General features: G+C 38.7%; 1 protein-coding gene across 7 annotated transcripts in view; it reads left to right on the forward strand.

The window, feature by feature from the left end:
• The first annotated feature begins 209 nt into the window (after positions 1-209).
• The window catches only part of LOC146385290 (myosin-10-like), a 64,117-nt gene continuing 48,214 nt past the window's right edge, over positions 210-16,112 (forward strand). For all 7 annotated transcript variants that reach the window (XM_084930935.1, XM_084930939.1, XM_084930937.1 and 4 more), the window contains exons 1-3: positions 210-388; positions 6,253-6,634; positions 12,760-12,916. In XM_084930935.1, the coding sequence (XP_084787061.1) occupies positions 6,290-6,634; positions 12,760-12,916 (502 nt within the window). In that variant the 5' untranslated portion in view covers positions 210-388; positions 6,253-6,289. The remainder of the gene's footprint in view (positions 389-6,252; positions 6,635-12,759; positions 12,917-16,112) is intronic.

Consider the following 16,112-nt stretch of genomic DNA (forward strand, 5'->3'; position numbering starts at 1 on the left):
TCCCACCGGAGCAGCATCCAACGGTCTGCAGGTGTTCATTTATTAGCCACAGACAAATGGCATTTGGGCGGCAGTTGTCGACTAACTAAGCTAAAGTTTCGGCATGGGGAATTGTTTTTTCACCAATCGCATAGATGCATCAGACTTTGACAGCCAATCATATTCCTAGTAGGCGTTGCCTTAGAGGAGTGCGGCGGGGCGGTCGTGCAGTGCATCTTCTCGGGCCCGGTAGAGTTCGGTTGAGCGGGTGCTGGATGGTGGGGGAGTACCACTGATGAGAGAGAGCGGGCCGGAGAAGGGACTGTTTAGCACGTTTCGGGGGACTATTGCTATCATCTGCTGGACACTGATAAACACTCGGGTCGGGTTTCTTCGTCTATTGCGGGAGGTAAGCAGAGCAGAGAAGCCGGGGACGGGAGTTTTAGTGGGGATGTGGTGGTTAGCAACAGTAACCGTTAGCTAGCGGATTATTGTGGCATGACTTTCTAATGATGGAGGACCATCAGCTTGGCTAATGCTAGCCGCTGTCCCGGCGCCCCGGACCCAACATACTGTTTTTGCTCACATATAGATGAATGTGTTGAAGATTTTCCGTTTTCAAGTTTAATCTTCAAGGGTTTAGTCTGAAACAGCGTGGTCATTGTCCGCCTGCTTTATCCCCACCCAGACGTCTTTGAGCCACCCACACCCATGATGGGATTGTGCCTCAGGAAGCTGCACAGTTCATCCCTAAAACTCCCATTTGCGCAGACTATTTAGGAATCTCTCTTACCTCATCATCTTAACGTTATAAGAGCAGCGGTTCAAACCCATTCAATTGTGTACAGTTGGCTAAACAGAGCAATGAGTCCTTGTAGGTATCTTTTTTTTCCAGTGGGTGGGAGGTGAAGCACAGCACGCCAACTTTGAGCTAATGTTAGCGAGCTAATCTAGCCAATGCAGCTGTTTGGCCTGGCCCGGTACATATTTGCAGCCCTTTACGAGGGGGTTTCACGGCTACTTGCAATTTCACAGCCCTTTATCTTACCGGACATGATGAGGACAGGATATTGCCAAGCTGAATGAGAGTGACTGAGGGGATGGAGCAACGAGGCAGCCGCACTGATCCCGCTCCATCCCGTGACCTGACCCAGATTTGGCTGCAACAGCGCCTGATTTAAGCATGGGACTAGATTGTTGTGTAAATATCTTTAGAAATACATAATTTCCTCGGGGATTAATAAAGCATTCTAATTTAGCTGAGGTTGAGTTAGATTAATAAAATGCATCCAGACCTGTCTCCGCGTCAGCTATTGAAAGCATCCAGTGCCAAGGTTTACAGTTATCCCGCTCTCTTTCATTTCTGTCTTGATGTTATTTTGTGCCCACAAGATAATTGGGTGCACTTCTGAAAGATTTTTTTAAATTATAAAAATATAATGAAGTTGAGTTAAAAATGTAAAAGATATAAGATCATTATAGACTGCTGCAGGCATGTTTATGTGTTGAACTGCAGCTGATGATTATTGTAATTATCTAATTGTCAGGTGATTGTTGAGTGTATAAAATTATATATTTTTTAGACTTGCAATGATATATCTGCCCGATATTGGTATGTACTGATATTTGCCTTGCTGACTGATATCAGTGGGCAGTAGTTTACTGGCACAGCCTACATGATCAAAAAATGCGACGAGCAAAAAATATTTTTATGTCAAGCTACTTTTATTCATATAAAACATTTAAATTAAAAATAACAGGATCTGACCCAAAGTCCTGTCCGGTTGTGTCAGACGTATTAAGATTTCAAATCTCTAAAAACAAATCACAACACCCACATTAACGACATTGTTAAAATGTAATGAGTAATAATAAAAATGTTATAGGTTAATGTAATGTTAAGTGAAATTTCTTTTTTCTTTTTTAAATGTAAATAGTTGAGTTTCTAGAGCTGTACTGGACAGGTCTTTATGTGGGATAGCAGACTGTTTCAGACGCTGAAGGTAACAACGGAGAAAGCCTGGTCATCTTTGGTGTTTCAGTGAGAGATGCCCTCAGTGACCTTGAGGCAAAATGTGGAGTTAATAGATCAATAATATGTTGTGGAGCTGACCCAAAGAGGGGTTTACAAAATAAACATATAGGGGCAGATTTACTGACTTGCAGCAGCACAAACTGGGTAGAGTTGGTATTTAGAAAGAGAGTGCAGTGACAAGATTGTGTGTCAGGTATGACTCAAAATGTTGCATATGCATTTCTGCGACTTCGTTTCTCAAGGCAGAAAATATAAAATGCTCAAACTGATTTACTGTGTTTACAACATGCAGCAAATAGCTAATTGTGCCAGTATTTAATGCCAAAAAGCATGTTTTTGAACTTGAAATTGAAATGAACTAAAAAACTAAGCATAACTATTAGCGCTATTTGGGGATTACACTCACTTGATATTTTGCACCGTTTAATATATTTAACCCTTAAAATCAGTTTTATGTTTCACAGTTAGGCAGTGAAATGTAGCTAAAACAGTCGGGTATTTTTGTTTTTGTTGACTTAAACATTGATTTCCTAACTTAGTAAATAAGATTAAACAAATGCTTTCATGAATAGTCGAATTAAAAAAACAACATGGAAGAAAATATCAATAATCATGATAACATTTTAAATTGTGATTTAATAAACAAATATTCAATATAAATATAAATATTTATTAAATTAAAAAAAAGACAAAACTAATGACTTTTTTCTCAGTTACCAAATCAGTTAACAGGCAAATATTTTTGCTCTGATTATATGGTAAAGGTATTAAATTATTTTATTTACTTAATTTTTTTTATCAGACAGAATAGTCAGGGTTTCTCCTTTGCTTTTGAAGCGGCACAGATGGTGAGGTTACTCTACATGTGGGCTGGTTATGCTCAGGTAGGAGGCTTGACACTCACACAAAATCTGTCTGAGCCACGTGCAAATGATTTGGAAAGCCCTAAATTCATGTGAATAAAGTAACTTAAACAAATTAAATGGCAGAATACAGATAATTCCGCATTATAGGTTCGTATAGTTTAAAATTCTTTAGTATTAGACGCTCCCTCTCATGTTTTAAATGTATCTTTTTATAGGTGTAGATGAATCACCCCTCTATATGTAAATTGCTCTGCACTAGTATTTAAAATCCATTTTGTTTTCTTTATTGTCGACAAACTGTACAAATCTAAGTGTTTTCTGATAGGTTATACATAATAATAATAAGACTGGCAATCATAATTCACAGCAAACCTATGACAGACAAGCAGCAACATAGACATTAACAGATAATGTGTTTTTTATATTTTAATTCTCTGATTGTTTAAACTGATTGATCAGTGTTTCCAGTAGAGGTCAATCATTTTAGCTTTTCCCGAACCAGTACACACGTAGTGATCAAGGAGACCGATATCTTGATATCAAAATTCATAATAAAACTAACCTTTGCTTAAGTTTTTAAATTTTGGATATTAAAAAATTGTTATATTGGTAAATCTGTTATTCAATGGTTATTGAATATGCTTATTCATTTGTAATTATTTATAAATATCTTAATATGTGCATGCTAATATCGTTTTTTCTACTGTCCATGAACTTTCGTATGCTTAATTTATCACAGTTTTTTTTGTTTTGTTTTGTTTTGGAGTTTTTTGACATATGACATATAGTTTGCATATGTTTTGTTGTTATTCTAATACTATTTGGTGATCAAGTGCTTGTGTGCATTTCCTTTTTTCCCTTTTTTTTAACAATACATGCCTCTATTTGGGGCTATAAATGAGCCTGTATTGCTAAATCTGGCACTTGTACATGACAGACCTGAGTGTTTGTATTACATAATGTGCACTGCCCCACCTTAAATAAAAGACAGCATCACAGTGTCACATGTTTGTTTACATCTACTCCTCTTGCGTTCTTATTCCTTGTTCCCATTCTGTCGCTTTTATTGCTCACTAAACAAAAAACATCTTAAAATATAACCTGTTAGGGTTTTTCAGCAACCTTTTACGTGTAGTGTTATTTGGCTTTCAGGCTTTCTTGTTAGTGTAGTCTTATGGCCTGTTTATTCCCGCTGTTTTCAAACAATTGTGGCGTCACTTTTGACGTGGAGCACACTTTGGTGTAGTTTCATCGTGTGGTGCACCTGTAGATTTTTGTGACTGGCCATGTACACCCAGTGTACGAGTACACTACTGTCATTTCACTGTAGGAGCTCAGAAATCTCTAGTTTATAGAGTGGGAGGTGCTGCAACAGCTTGAAAAGATACAAATTTCCTTGCTTCCTGTTTCTACCACTTGTGCTCCTATATTAGCACTAATGGTATAGGATAACAGGTATCAACTTGGAGAATACTGTAGCACGTCAGACAATGGTTATGGGGCTGTGATCACATCACGGTTGGCATGTGCAACAACCAATGCAGTGACTATAAACAGAGCTTTAGTCACTGTGATCCGCTTTCCTTATTAGAGCTCATGGATTGAGCTTGTTGTCCAGTTTTTGTAAGACGGGTGTGTCTGCTACAGACCTGTAAGTCAGTTAACACAGCCTGACAACAAGCCTGTTAATAGTAGCTTTGCTCAGACTTTACTGTTTGCCACAAATTATTGTGGTATTTGAGCTAAATGTAACTGCACAATCATCCATATTGTCCTGACTGGAGTGTTGATTGCAAGATTGTGTGGTTGTAGCTTTAGCAGGGAGGATTGATATGTTTACTGGGTCTTCTGCTAGCTTATCTTTGAACCAAAAGTATTCCAGCTAAGCTGTAGACTGGATATACTGTGTGTACGCATTACTGATTGACCTTTACTCATGACTTAACCAGTCAGGTAGTTATCTAGCCAAGTCCTTTCTCTAGCACACCGGATTTGATAGATGTCATCAAACCACATAGGCATTCCCTATCCTGTCCAACTTTGCCCTTAACCTATTCAGTAAATCAGAATTGACAACAAAATAATGTTGTCAATTTATTAACAATAATGTAAGTTAATGTTAAAAATGTAAGTAACTGCTTGTTTATAGAGTATTTAGCTTCACATTGGCACAACCAATCATAACCACAAACCAAAACTGTAAAATGTATTACCCCAGTAAAAGCTACTGTTACAAATCAGAAACAATGACATCAATTATTAAGAACACGGCTTTGTTTTGAAGAAGCTGATAGCTGTTGTTTTCAAAAGGATTCCAGTCATTACCATCTGAGCTTGCTAAGAGCCAACATTTAGCAGCCATTACAAAAGCTGCATCATCCGAGAAACATTTAACCACCACCAGCACTCAACTATGTGAGTTACATCTTGATGGAATCATGTCATAACTGAAATTGTTAAAATTGAATGTTGATGTGACGTTATATCAACCATCTCACAGAGATGCTAGAGTTTTAGTCATGCTAAGTTAGTGTAGACTGGCTTTACTCACATACAGCTGAATTGTAAATGTTTATGATTCATATCACAAGTGAAGACCCATCATTATGCACAGCAATCCATAACACCACTGACTCTAAACCTAATAAATGCTCTCATAGCCCTCATTACAGAAACTGCTAGAAATGGAAACTGTTTGCCTTACTGTCTTACTTGTTTTGTTAAATTTCATTGCTAAAGTAATAGATTACTCTGTGAATTTTATGTCATCCATTGTTATTACGCTTCTGCTAACAGGGTGTCAGCATTTATGCTGCATTTTATATCTTAACTACTACCAGGTTTTTTAGTTTTATGGGAAAATCTAATATTTGGCTTAAAATTGCAACTCGAGTCAACTTGGTAATAATCTGATTTGAGTGAAGTCCTACGATTACTACTGAAATATTGACGTAGCACAGATAGATGTTTGTTCACAGAAGCCATTATGGCTTCTCCCACGAGGAAATGCAAAGGTGTAAACAGCGATATTGGTCAATTTCTCGTTAGCTCACCCGTAGTGTTGTGCATGCTCAATTTCAATTTCTGCCACATTATCATGTCCTACTGAGACCTGCCTTTTGTAACATGTTTTTAATAGTTAATTGTTTCACATTCAGCTAACTATCAAAAGGTCCCTGGTTCAACTTCAAGAGGCGGCAAGTCCCTCTGAGCAGCTAAAAGTAGCTTTTCCTACTAAATTCAGTTATCTGCCTGAAAAATGGCCTTGGTGTTTGAACTTTTCACAGATCTTTAAGTAAGGGTACTAGTCACAATTGAGTGGTGAAATTGGTTACATTTTGATGAACTACGTGCTTTGCTTGCTCTCTACAGGTGGCCTAGACTGCTCTGCTTCTGGTTTCCAGCAGCAATGACACAGAGGAGTGGACAGGAGGACCCGGAGCGGTACCTCTTTGTGGACCGCGCTGTGGTATACAACCCGGCAGCACAGGCCGACTGGACTGCCAAAAGGTTGGTATGGATTCCATCAGAACGCCACGGCTTCGAGGCTGCAAGTATTCAACAGGAGCGTGGAGATGAGGTGGTGGTGGAGCTAGCAGAAAACGGGAAGAAGGCGGTGATCAACAAGGATGACATCCAGAAGATGAACCCGCCCAAGTTCACCAAGGTCGAGGATATGGCTGAACTGACCTGCTTGAACGAGGCATCCGTGCTTCACAACCTCAAAGACCGCTACTACTCCGGCCTTATTTATGTAAGTATTTGTACGTTATAAAGAAGTACAACAATTCATAAGAAATGTCTTCTTCAGCAGTTCAGTTGTCATCATTTGACATGACATGACTTACTTTACTATGACTTGTCAGTATAGGTTTGGTTAGGTTGGTTAATGTGATTGATGCATGTAAGTAAGAGAATAACTATAGTCAATTATTTTTTGTGATTATGATCAGGTGCTTCCCACTTTCTTAGCAAAGAGTCATATCTATTCTGTGTCACTGACATGTGAGTCTCAGGTGATAGTTTTGCTAGCCCAAACCAGTGGCGTTTAACAGTGAGAGAGAGGGTCAACTGGAATACCCAGTTCCATTCATTTTACAAGGCTTTAAACAGAAATGGTGGATTCCTGGCAAAGACTTTCATGGAGAAACAGCCCCACCCCCGAAAAAAAAAAGCTTGGTATACAATAACTTTGCTAATTTAATGTCTTAGAAGTTGTTTTACTGGGTTCATTATATAATAAAAACAAAGATTATTAAACATGTGGTTCATTTTAACCAAAACAAAGATAAACTATACTTCCTCTATTTCACACTTGATTTTCTTAATTCAAGAGTCTAAAAAACACATTTCCTTCAGTGAGCAAGCCTTCATGTCCCATATTATCTGCTGATTTCCCCTGTGATTATTACCCACTTAATGATACGCATTCCTGGAATAGCACAAATGCAGAGGTTGTGGGCCACCTGAGACCCAGGAAGGAGGTACAGTTCGGCTGCCATGTTCACACTTGAATGCATGGTTAGAAATTAGAGGTATTTTACTTAGAGCAGAATGTAAGGCTTGTGCAATTGTGTTTTTTTCTTTTTTCTTTTAGTTCATAATATTTTATAATTTAGCTTGAAATGATTTGGTTGAAAATTATTTCAGATTGTTTGTCTTGTTTTGAAAAGTGTAAGCGTAACTGAGACTGCTTTCGGCTCAGCGATTTGTCCCGTGTATTTTTTGGGCTCCGATATGTTGCAGGAGTGACATCACATGGTCATGATCACTTTCTTTCTCTAAATCCGATGTGCTCTGCTACTGAAATTTGGCACCCATTAATTTAATATAAATCTGGAATTGGCAAAGCCAATGTATTTGGTCACTAGCCCCAAGAGTACAGAGGTCTACCTAGCCCTGCTAAGTAAAAAATCAATCAATCAATCAATAGTTAACTGAATTGGATATTTTTTTCTTCAGCTATTTTGATGTATTTTAGCAGAATATTTAACTACTAAGTGTAAATATTTTAAACATTACTATAGACACTAAAAACCAAGGTACACAAGTGGCACTTTGTTCTGACAACATGATGACATAATAATAAAATCTAAACTATAGTTTATTAAAATAAAATATGTTACTGTAATTAAATACTATTACTGTAATTAAGTAACTTGTTGGCAATAAATGGCCTTGACATTAGTGTATGCTGGGAAGGATTTAGGATTATAAGTTTTGCCATGTGCTTGGACAGCATCAGACCTTATGAGAAAAATCAAAGGACATTTTCTAATGCAGATCATATGTAATTTCTTTGTAGGTCACTGAAAAAAATGAGTAATCTGTTCCAGATTTTCACTCTGTATGTGCTGTAAAAAACAACTCAGTGTAAAGTGTGACCTAAAAGGGTAAAGTGTAAAAAAAAAAAAAAAAAAAAAAAAAAGCAGAAAACTCCAAATGCTCTTCTAAAAAACGTGTTTGTATATTTTAAAGAAGGCTTATGAGATTCAAAGAAATTACCCAGGCCTCATGTCTTTGCTCAGGGATGATCAGTGCTGAGTCACACTGTATCCAAACTGCCTTAACAGAGCTCTTTCTGTTTACTGATAAGCAACATCTGTGCGTTCAAATAACTGAAGTTTTTTCTCTTTTACTGTGAGAAAAGTGACTTTTAATTAACAGCCGATGTGCGTAGGCTTTTTCTGTTATTGCTTGTTCTGGAGGCCCATAGAAATGCCTTTCTGTTAATCTCTGTGGTACAATTTGTGTTGCCAAGTTATCATTTATTTTTGATTTTTCTACAAGACCAGTGTTCCCCAGTGTGAAATTAATAAACAAAGGGTTTGAAGAGATTTGAGTTGGATGCATGGGGCATTGTGTTTGTCAGCTGCTTTAGCATTCCTGACTCTGCATGTTTTCCCATCCTGCTTTTGAGGATTGTATGACCTTTTAAGTCAGGCCAGCATAGCATAGTGCTGACATAAACCTCTTTGCAGAATGTAAATGAGGTAATTCTGTATCAAACATGCTGCCATGGGGCAATGTGGAAAGAGCTCAAGAGTGTGTGGACTGAAGGAAGCTTGCACGCTGGAGATGGCATGCTAACATCACATACGTGTTTCAGTTACTCAAATTCTGATAAACGACCTGCTCTGCCACGTGAACCACAGCCACCACTCGACCCTAACAGATTCATATTCACATCACTACAGAAGTGTAAACTAATGGTAGCTTTGCCTGGATTCCAATTTTAGCCAGTTGTTTGGGTTTTCTCCGTTAGTCGACCCAGTGCCTTCCATAGGTCTGCATGTGGATGTTTAATGAGATATTTGTGGTTGTTGCCTCTTACCTCCTTAAGACTTATTGTCTTCTGTGTCACAAGGTGACTTCAGCTATTATTCCTCACATTTTTATTTGGGGGGGGGGGGGTCTCAGCTATCACTGTTGCTTGAATGTAAGTTAGCCCACAGATTCCTATATTTTAATCAAGCTGCTGAATGAGATTAGGAGCACCTAAAGATTTAGAGCACACTTAAATCTTCTACCCAGACACGAATGGTTATAATTAAAACATGCAAATGCATTTGCTATTTTTTGTGTGAAGTCAGCAAAGACTAGAGCCCAGTTTGCCCCGCTATGTCAGAGTGGAAAGCTGAGACGCCAGAAATCTTCTCCCTTCTTCCCACCAAGTCAGATCCTGTTGCTAAGCACTGCATAGTTCACAGAAATTCATCTGGATGTTTCTGAAGAGCCAGAAAGCCCTTCAGACTGTGTTTAAGCTTTCTCTGTTGGCCAGAGTCTCTCAGGGTACTGGGCACAGTTTATGAACACTACAATCTGAGATGCATTAGTTATGGTTACCCGATTCTATACAGGGTTGTTTAAGTGATTGAATTTTATTTTCATTTGTACTTTTAGCTTCTTTTAGCCCTTCCATAAAAGCCCAGATCCACTCTTAGCTAAGCTGTGGTGGATTTAGTTTATTTTGATAGTTTATTTATTCAATGAAGTGTTAATTAAAGTTAAAGACAATCCACTTAATTAAAAAAACAAGTGTCTTCTTTTTATATTTTTAATAAATCCAGAATTTTTTCAAGTTTGAATTTTTTAAAACAAGTATTCATCAAAATATGACTTGTCACAGGAGTGCTTTGGTATCTTTCCTATGGGGAGATTTGATACATTTGATACTGAAATGAACCACAGCGCTCTGGTGTGGTGTTATGGCTGATGCTTGCTGGCTCGTATCTTGCTTTGCCTGGTTGTGTAGGCAGCCAACCCTTTTGCCCCTGAGCCCCACTAATCTTGCATATACCCCCTGAGGTCCACCATGAAGGACAGCCAGCTGAGTCATCCCTCTCCCCACTGCCTGTGGACCACGCTGGTCAGGATCACTGATCTGTCTGCTTGGCGCTGTGCCCACTGTAGGGGGTCTGCGAAGTGGATATAATGACTGTTTCCCTCAAATACATCCTGTAAGCTCAAGTTACCTTTTATAGTTGATGGCATTTAGCAAAGTATATAAGTGTTAGGTGGAGGATTGTCAGTGCCAATACTGTATAATAATGTTGGTGTTCAAATACTGCTAATGTTGCCAGAGAAACAAATCTCGCGTTGGCCAGATTGTAGCAGAGCTGTGTGTACAGCATCTGTGCACATAGAGTAGGTGGGGAGGACGGGTTGTTGGCCATCTGGTGATGTTACTCCACCCTCCAGACACATGGGCTTCAGTGATACTGTGTGTAAGTCTCAGGGGTGTATGCATTTCTGGGCAGGTTTTAGTTTTAACTCTGTTTTAGCAACTTTAGCAACTCCATTACCAGCAGTGTTTGAATTTAGTGTGCTAAGTTGTGCGAGGATCTTAGGTTCAGTGGCTATTTGGGCAATATGGATCAGATCTTAAATCATAATAATCTTTTGTATTCATATGCATGACTTTTGTTTATGAGCATTTCCAGTGTACTGTACAAAATAATACTTTAAAGAAGTACACTTGTTTTAACTGATAATAGGTTGTTGAATCAGACTAGGGCTGATTCATTATGGCAAAAATCCTAATCAGAGTCATTCTGGCCAGTGTTGACATCATTATTATCCAACATGATCACTTACAGGCTTACTGTAAATTTATTGAATTTCAAAAACAAGAAGTGCATCTCGATTAACTTGAACTCCAATCTAACTTCTAATGTGTGGTGTGAAACTCCAGCCAAGGGGAAGGCTTTCTCTCTCTCACTGACTTGCATGTACAGTCCAGTCTGCACCCAAAACATGCTTTCCTTTCATCAGCGTTGTTCCACTTCAACAACTGGGTTAGCGGGGCCACAGGCTGCTGCAGACAACATCATTTAAAGAGTGTGGCTTCTCAGCCCAGCCAAGCGCATACATTAGAAAGGTAAAAGAGACTCAAAGTACAGAGAGAAAGGAGTAAAAGCTTAAAAAGGGTTGTGAGGAGGAGAGAAGAGAATAAAGTGTCAGGCAGGAACAAAGCCGTATTGTTACTATCTTTGCATCTTAATTTTAGGCTTGATCAGGACTGATAGATAATTAATCTGCTTTCATGTGCTCTTCACTCTGTACCCCACACAGTTTTTAGTTAATGTTCTAGCAGCAGCAGCAGCAGACATGTCAGGGATTAACCCTGCCCTGGCCTGTCTGCATTTTTTAGCTAAAAGGCAGATATTCTGTTGTGGATTAAAATCACCTCCCGCTGCCTCTGATTTTTGTTGTTAGTTAAAGGATTTCTGGGTAAACCTGCCACCAGTTTAATGCAGAGAAAAACATTATTTCTACGTATTAGAAAGAAAACTGGGAAATCTCCAGTTGTATACAGTTTTTAATATATGCACCACAGTGGGACTTCAGGACATTTTGTATGTTTGTTCTTAAGTAAAATTGATTTTTAGAGGATTTGTAGTATTCACAAATTGTCTGATAGGGCACATTGGACTAGATCAGACTTGTATGTTCCCATTTACAAAAAACCTGCCTGTTAATACAGGGAAAGTTATTTAAACAATCACATTTTTCTCTGAATAAATTGTGTGTTTTTATCTTTCTGCAAAATAAAAATTCACCATATTGAGCAATGTAGGATTATGTTAGCAAGCATTATGGCTTGACAACCTACTGCTGGTTACATTCCTATTGTAATAAAAAAAATCCATGCAAGATAGAATTTCAGTTCTATATCTCTATATGGACCCTACAATAATTCAAAGAAAACAGAGAAAATAAACATATCTGAATTCATTCCATGAATCTTGAGAGTACTGCACTGGTACTGTACAGTACTAATGGAAGTATTGCACATTACAAGAAATAGAAAAAATAGAGGTCTGTTGATCTGTATGTTAAAGTGTTAATTCGAACCCTTAGCTCAAAATGAAGCTAACTTTGGTTATGCTCATCATCACAAACAAGAAAAGCACATCGCCTCATGAACAGGTGGAACTCATGAGCGTAAAGGGAGTGAATTATGAATATGCTGTTCAGACAAACAGATTTTGCCGCTCAGACTAAAGAACCAAGTTATTCATTAAAAATACGTAACTTCATTAAGGTTAGGCATTACCGTCTACTAGGTTAGGTTCAGAAAAAGATCATGGTTTAGGTTAAAATGCAACTATTTCAATTTAAAGGTCTGTTCTCTTAGTTGGCATAGTGACGTGTTCCTGCTTAAGTGATGCGGACGACACATGTACTGCAGACACAAAATATACTTCCTGTTGAAGCACATTACTTACAAATTTGTCCTTACATCCAAATCCTTGCCCATTTACTTCCCACTGTAATCAATACATTTAAGGTAATATAATATATTAATCATGTCATAAATGTTGCATTAGGGCTGCTGAGGAATTAACACTCGACCATGTTATCTTTTCTTTGTAGACGTACTCTGGTCTCTTCTGCGTGGTCATAAATCCCTACAAAAACCTGCCCATCTACTCCGAAAACATCATTGAGATGTACAGGGGCAAAAAGAGGCACGAAATGCCCCCTCACATATACGCCATCTCAGAGTCTGCATACAGATGCATGCTCCAAGGTAAGTCTTATCTACAATCCACAACCCTTACAGAAAATACCACTTTACTGCACTTTAAAATGTCATTGAATGTCAGAGTGTTACTTCTAAGGATGTCTGTATGGTTGGAGCTTTTTTTTTTCTTTTTTTGTTAGTGCATTGAAAGGTCACATCTCCTCACAATATGTTCAGTGTCAAATTAGAGATGGGATTATCAGTATTATCACTTGTGATTTTTAAACTTTTACCAGCCTTGACAAACACAGGAGCTTTCTATAGCCACAAAATTGCAATTAAGTTTGTATTATGTGAAATAAAATCACAAGAAACACTAAGCAAAAAGCTTGAGGTTATGTCTTGAGACAAGACAATAACACTACTAGAAAGGTTTCTCCATAAACATATCTATCAGATTGTATTTTTGTCCTTGACATAGTTGACAGTTTAAATCATAGGATCACAGAATCTTGTGAGTGAAGGCTGTCCAGGCTCAACGTTGTCTTAGAAGATCCTTGTAGCTGGAAAGCGTCCAGGCTCTATGAGCAGTGACTGACTAGGATCAGACCAGCGAGAACAGAGAGGGTGACCCCATTGTGCTCGACAATAGATCCTTTGTGTGATTGCGAGGGCTGACCGGTGGGGGTGGTGACAGACTGGACAGTCCCGTCGGTCCTTTTAGGCTTTGCTGTGTCTCCATGTTGGTACACAGAAAGCATCAACAAGCAGCTCTGCCCTCTTTGAATAAAAAACATGGGAACATCATCATGCTGATGTGATTAGTGACAAAGACATTTTTTCTTTAAACCCCAGATGTTTTTATGTTTGTTTGGTTTTTTTTTTTTTTTTTTGGGGGGGGGGGGGGGGGGGGGTGTTTAATGACATAAAGGCTATGGGATATTTTCAGTCACTTCTGCAACAATCTGTCATTGAGCCCAGCGAGTTTCTTGTGATTGAAGCCTTTTCTTCACACCCTCTGTTTCCTAAAAACTGTGTTTCTGCTTGAGTGGGCGTGGACGCATGGCGGTATTTCCCCCTAGATTGACTGCTTTTGGAGGGGAGGGTGCAGTGGGGGGGAGTAAAGGGCTGTTTATTTCACCGTGGGCTTGCATCTTGGGGGGTTACAGCTGTAACATTATCAGCGCAAGAGCCGCTAGTACAGATATTTTGGGCTGACTTTGAGACGGTTGCGGTTGACTCAAGATTTTTCCACATTTGTTTTCAGACAGTTTAACATTTGTTGGTTTTTGTTGTATTTAGAGAGCGAGCAGAGAAACTAGTGTGATAGTGAACTGCAGTAAAAACTGTCAATGAAGTGAAACAGGTGCACATAAATTAGATAATTAATATGAAATATATTTTTTATTTTTTGATTTGTAGAAGGAGAGGGCCCAGTAACACCCTAGGGCAGTGGTTGGGGATGGGTTACAAGACAAGTCAATTAGTAAAGCTTTGATTCTGTCATATTTTTGTGGGTTAAATGAGGCAGTTGCCCCGCTAGCATTCTTGCCTGCCTTTACTGTCTGTGTCTAAAGCTCACAGATGGGGCCTGCAATTTTTAATGCTAGTCCAACCCATTTGTGTTCATATCAGAATAAACAGTTTTGATTGAAAAGGAGGTTTGTAGGTTAAAGATTAGTGAAAGCCAGCTGCTGTTCAACCTTGGCCCTGAGCATTTTTGCAGCCTGGTTAATAAAAGAGAATTTCCAGCTGTATACACTAGATTAGGATGGGTGTTTTTCTTCTTTCTCTCTTCTCCAAGCTGGCAGGAAACTGTAAAGTGGTTTATATTATCAGATTTCCTGGTAGGAGCAGGCAATATGCATGAAATTCCCAACAGAGTGTTTATAATTTTTAAAATCCAAATATAGACATATTGTGAAAAAAAAAATTGCTGAAAGTCTTCTTTTTTTTTCTTCTTTTTTTTTTCTTTTTTAGAAAAAATATTTAATTCATCAAATAACAGGAATGTCTGTTTTGGTTCTTTCATTGCTATGATGCAAAAATCATAATCCAATATTGCTGACATTGAGTACAATATATAAAAGGCAGTGTTTTTGTCCGCTAGAGTGGGATTTTCACGGCACATTCCGCACCGCATCTCTGTGCGTTCATCATTTGTTTGAAGCCAGCTCACCTCCTGCAACCACTTTTCCGAGAATACGTGCTTCTTTTGTGGTTCGGACTCCTTCTGACATTTCTTTGGAGGTGGAGGAAAACCAAAGTAATTGCTTAAAGGAGCTTGCTTCTTCGACATCTTTAAGAGTTCTACACAAATGTCTGTCCTCCTCCAGAAAATCTTATGTACGCAAACACGCGTTGCAACTTATCTTGTGCGCGTTTTTTATTTTGACAGCGAATGCGCACCTGCGGACCACTTATGTGCAGCCCTGGTTATATAGCTCATCATATCGCAGCCACAGAAATTCTTTTGTCCATGAAACCATAAAGCTGCACTTTCTTTTTGCCTTATAGTCTGATTTGTCATAACCTTTCCGTTTTGTGGTAAGCTTTTCGTTGGCTGTCACTTCTTCACCCTGACCTGTCTTATTTGGCTCAGCAGAACTAAAATATATATCCTGCTGCTTTTACACACGCACTCACATAACGCTCAGCGATTCTCTGCGCGATCAACCTCTCACATGTTTAAACTTGCTGCGGGAGATTTCACTTGTCATGTTTGCATAGTAAGCTAACGATTGATAAGACGATGTCAGAGGAATTGGTGCGCAAATTATCGTCACTCACCAATCAGTACTGTCGCTCTCTATACACAGTTCGCGCGATTGCAAAGTGAAAGAAAAAAACAAGCGCAAATTCAAACGCGATTTCAATATGTCACATATTGACAGTGGCTCACCAATGCCAATGACATAATTACCCAGCTACATTTCCGAAAGAATGCAAAAGCATTGACATATATTTTTCCTTCCTACGATAGCCCGACGGGCAGGGCAGAGATAGATTTTGGTAGCCCGACTGGAAAAATCGCTAGCCCCGGGACGTCGGGCTAGCGATTTTGCGAGCCCTGAAGTGACATACCAGGATCAGTGATCAGTTTTGGCTTAAATATTTTTCCGGTAAATGTGAATGTAAGTTGAATTTGAGAAGTGTACTATAGATTTCTGTATAACATATAACACATATACTTAATGATTTGTTAACTGTAAAAACACTTTTTAGACATTAAGTCTGGCTTTAAAAGTAGATATAAGTAATG

The sequence above is a fragment of the Perissodus microlepis genome, chromosome 6 (genome assembly GCF_051167445.1).
Source record: "Perissodus microlepis isolate ML-2025 ecotype Zambia chromosome 6, ASM5116744v1, whole genome shotgun sequence".
NCBI lineage: Eukaryota > Metazoa > Chordata > Actinopteri > Cichliformes > Cichlidae > Perissodus > Perissodus microlepis.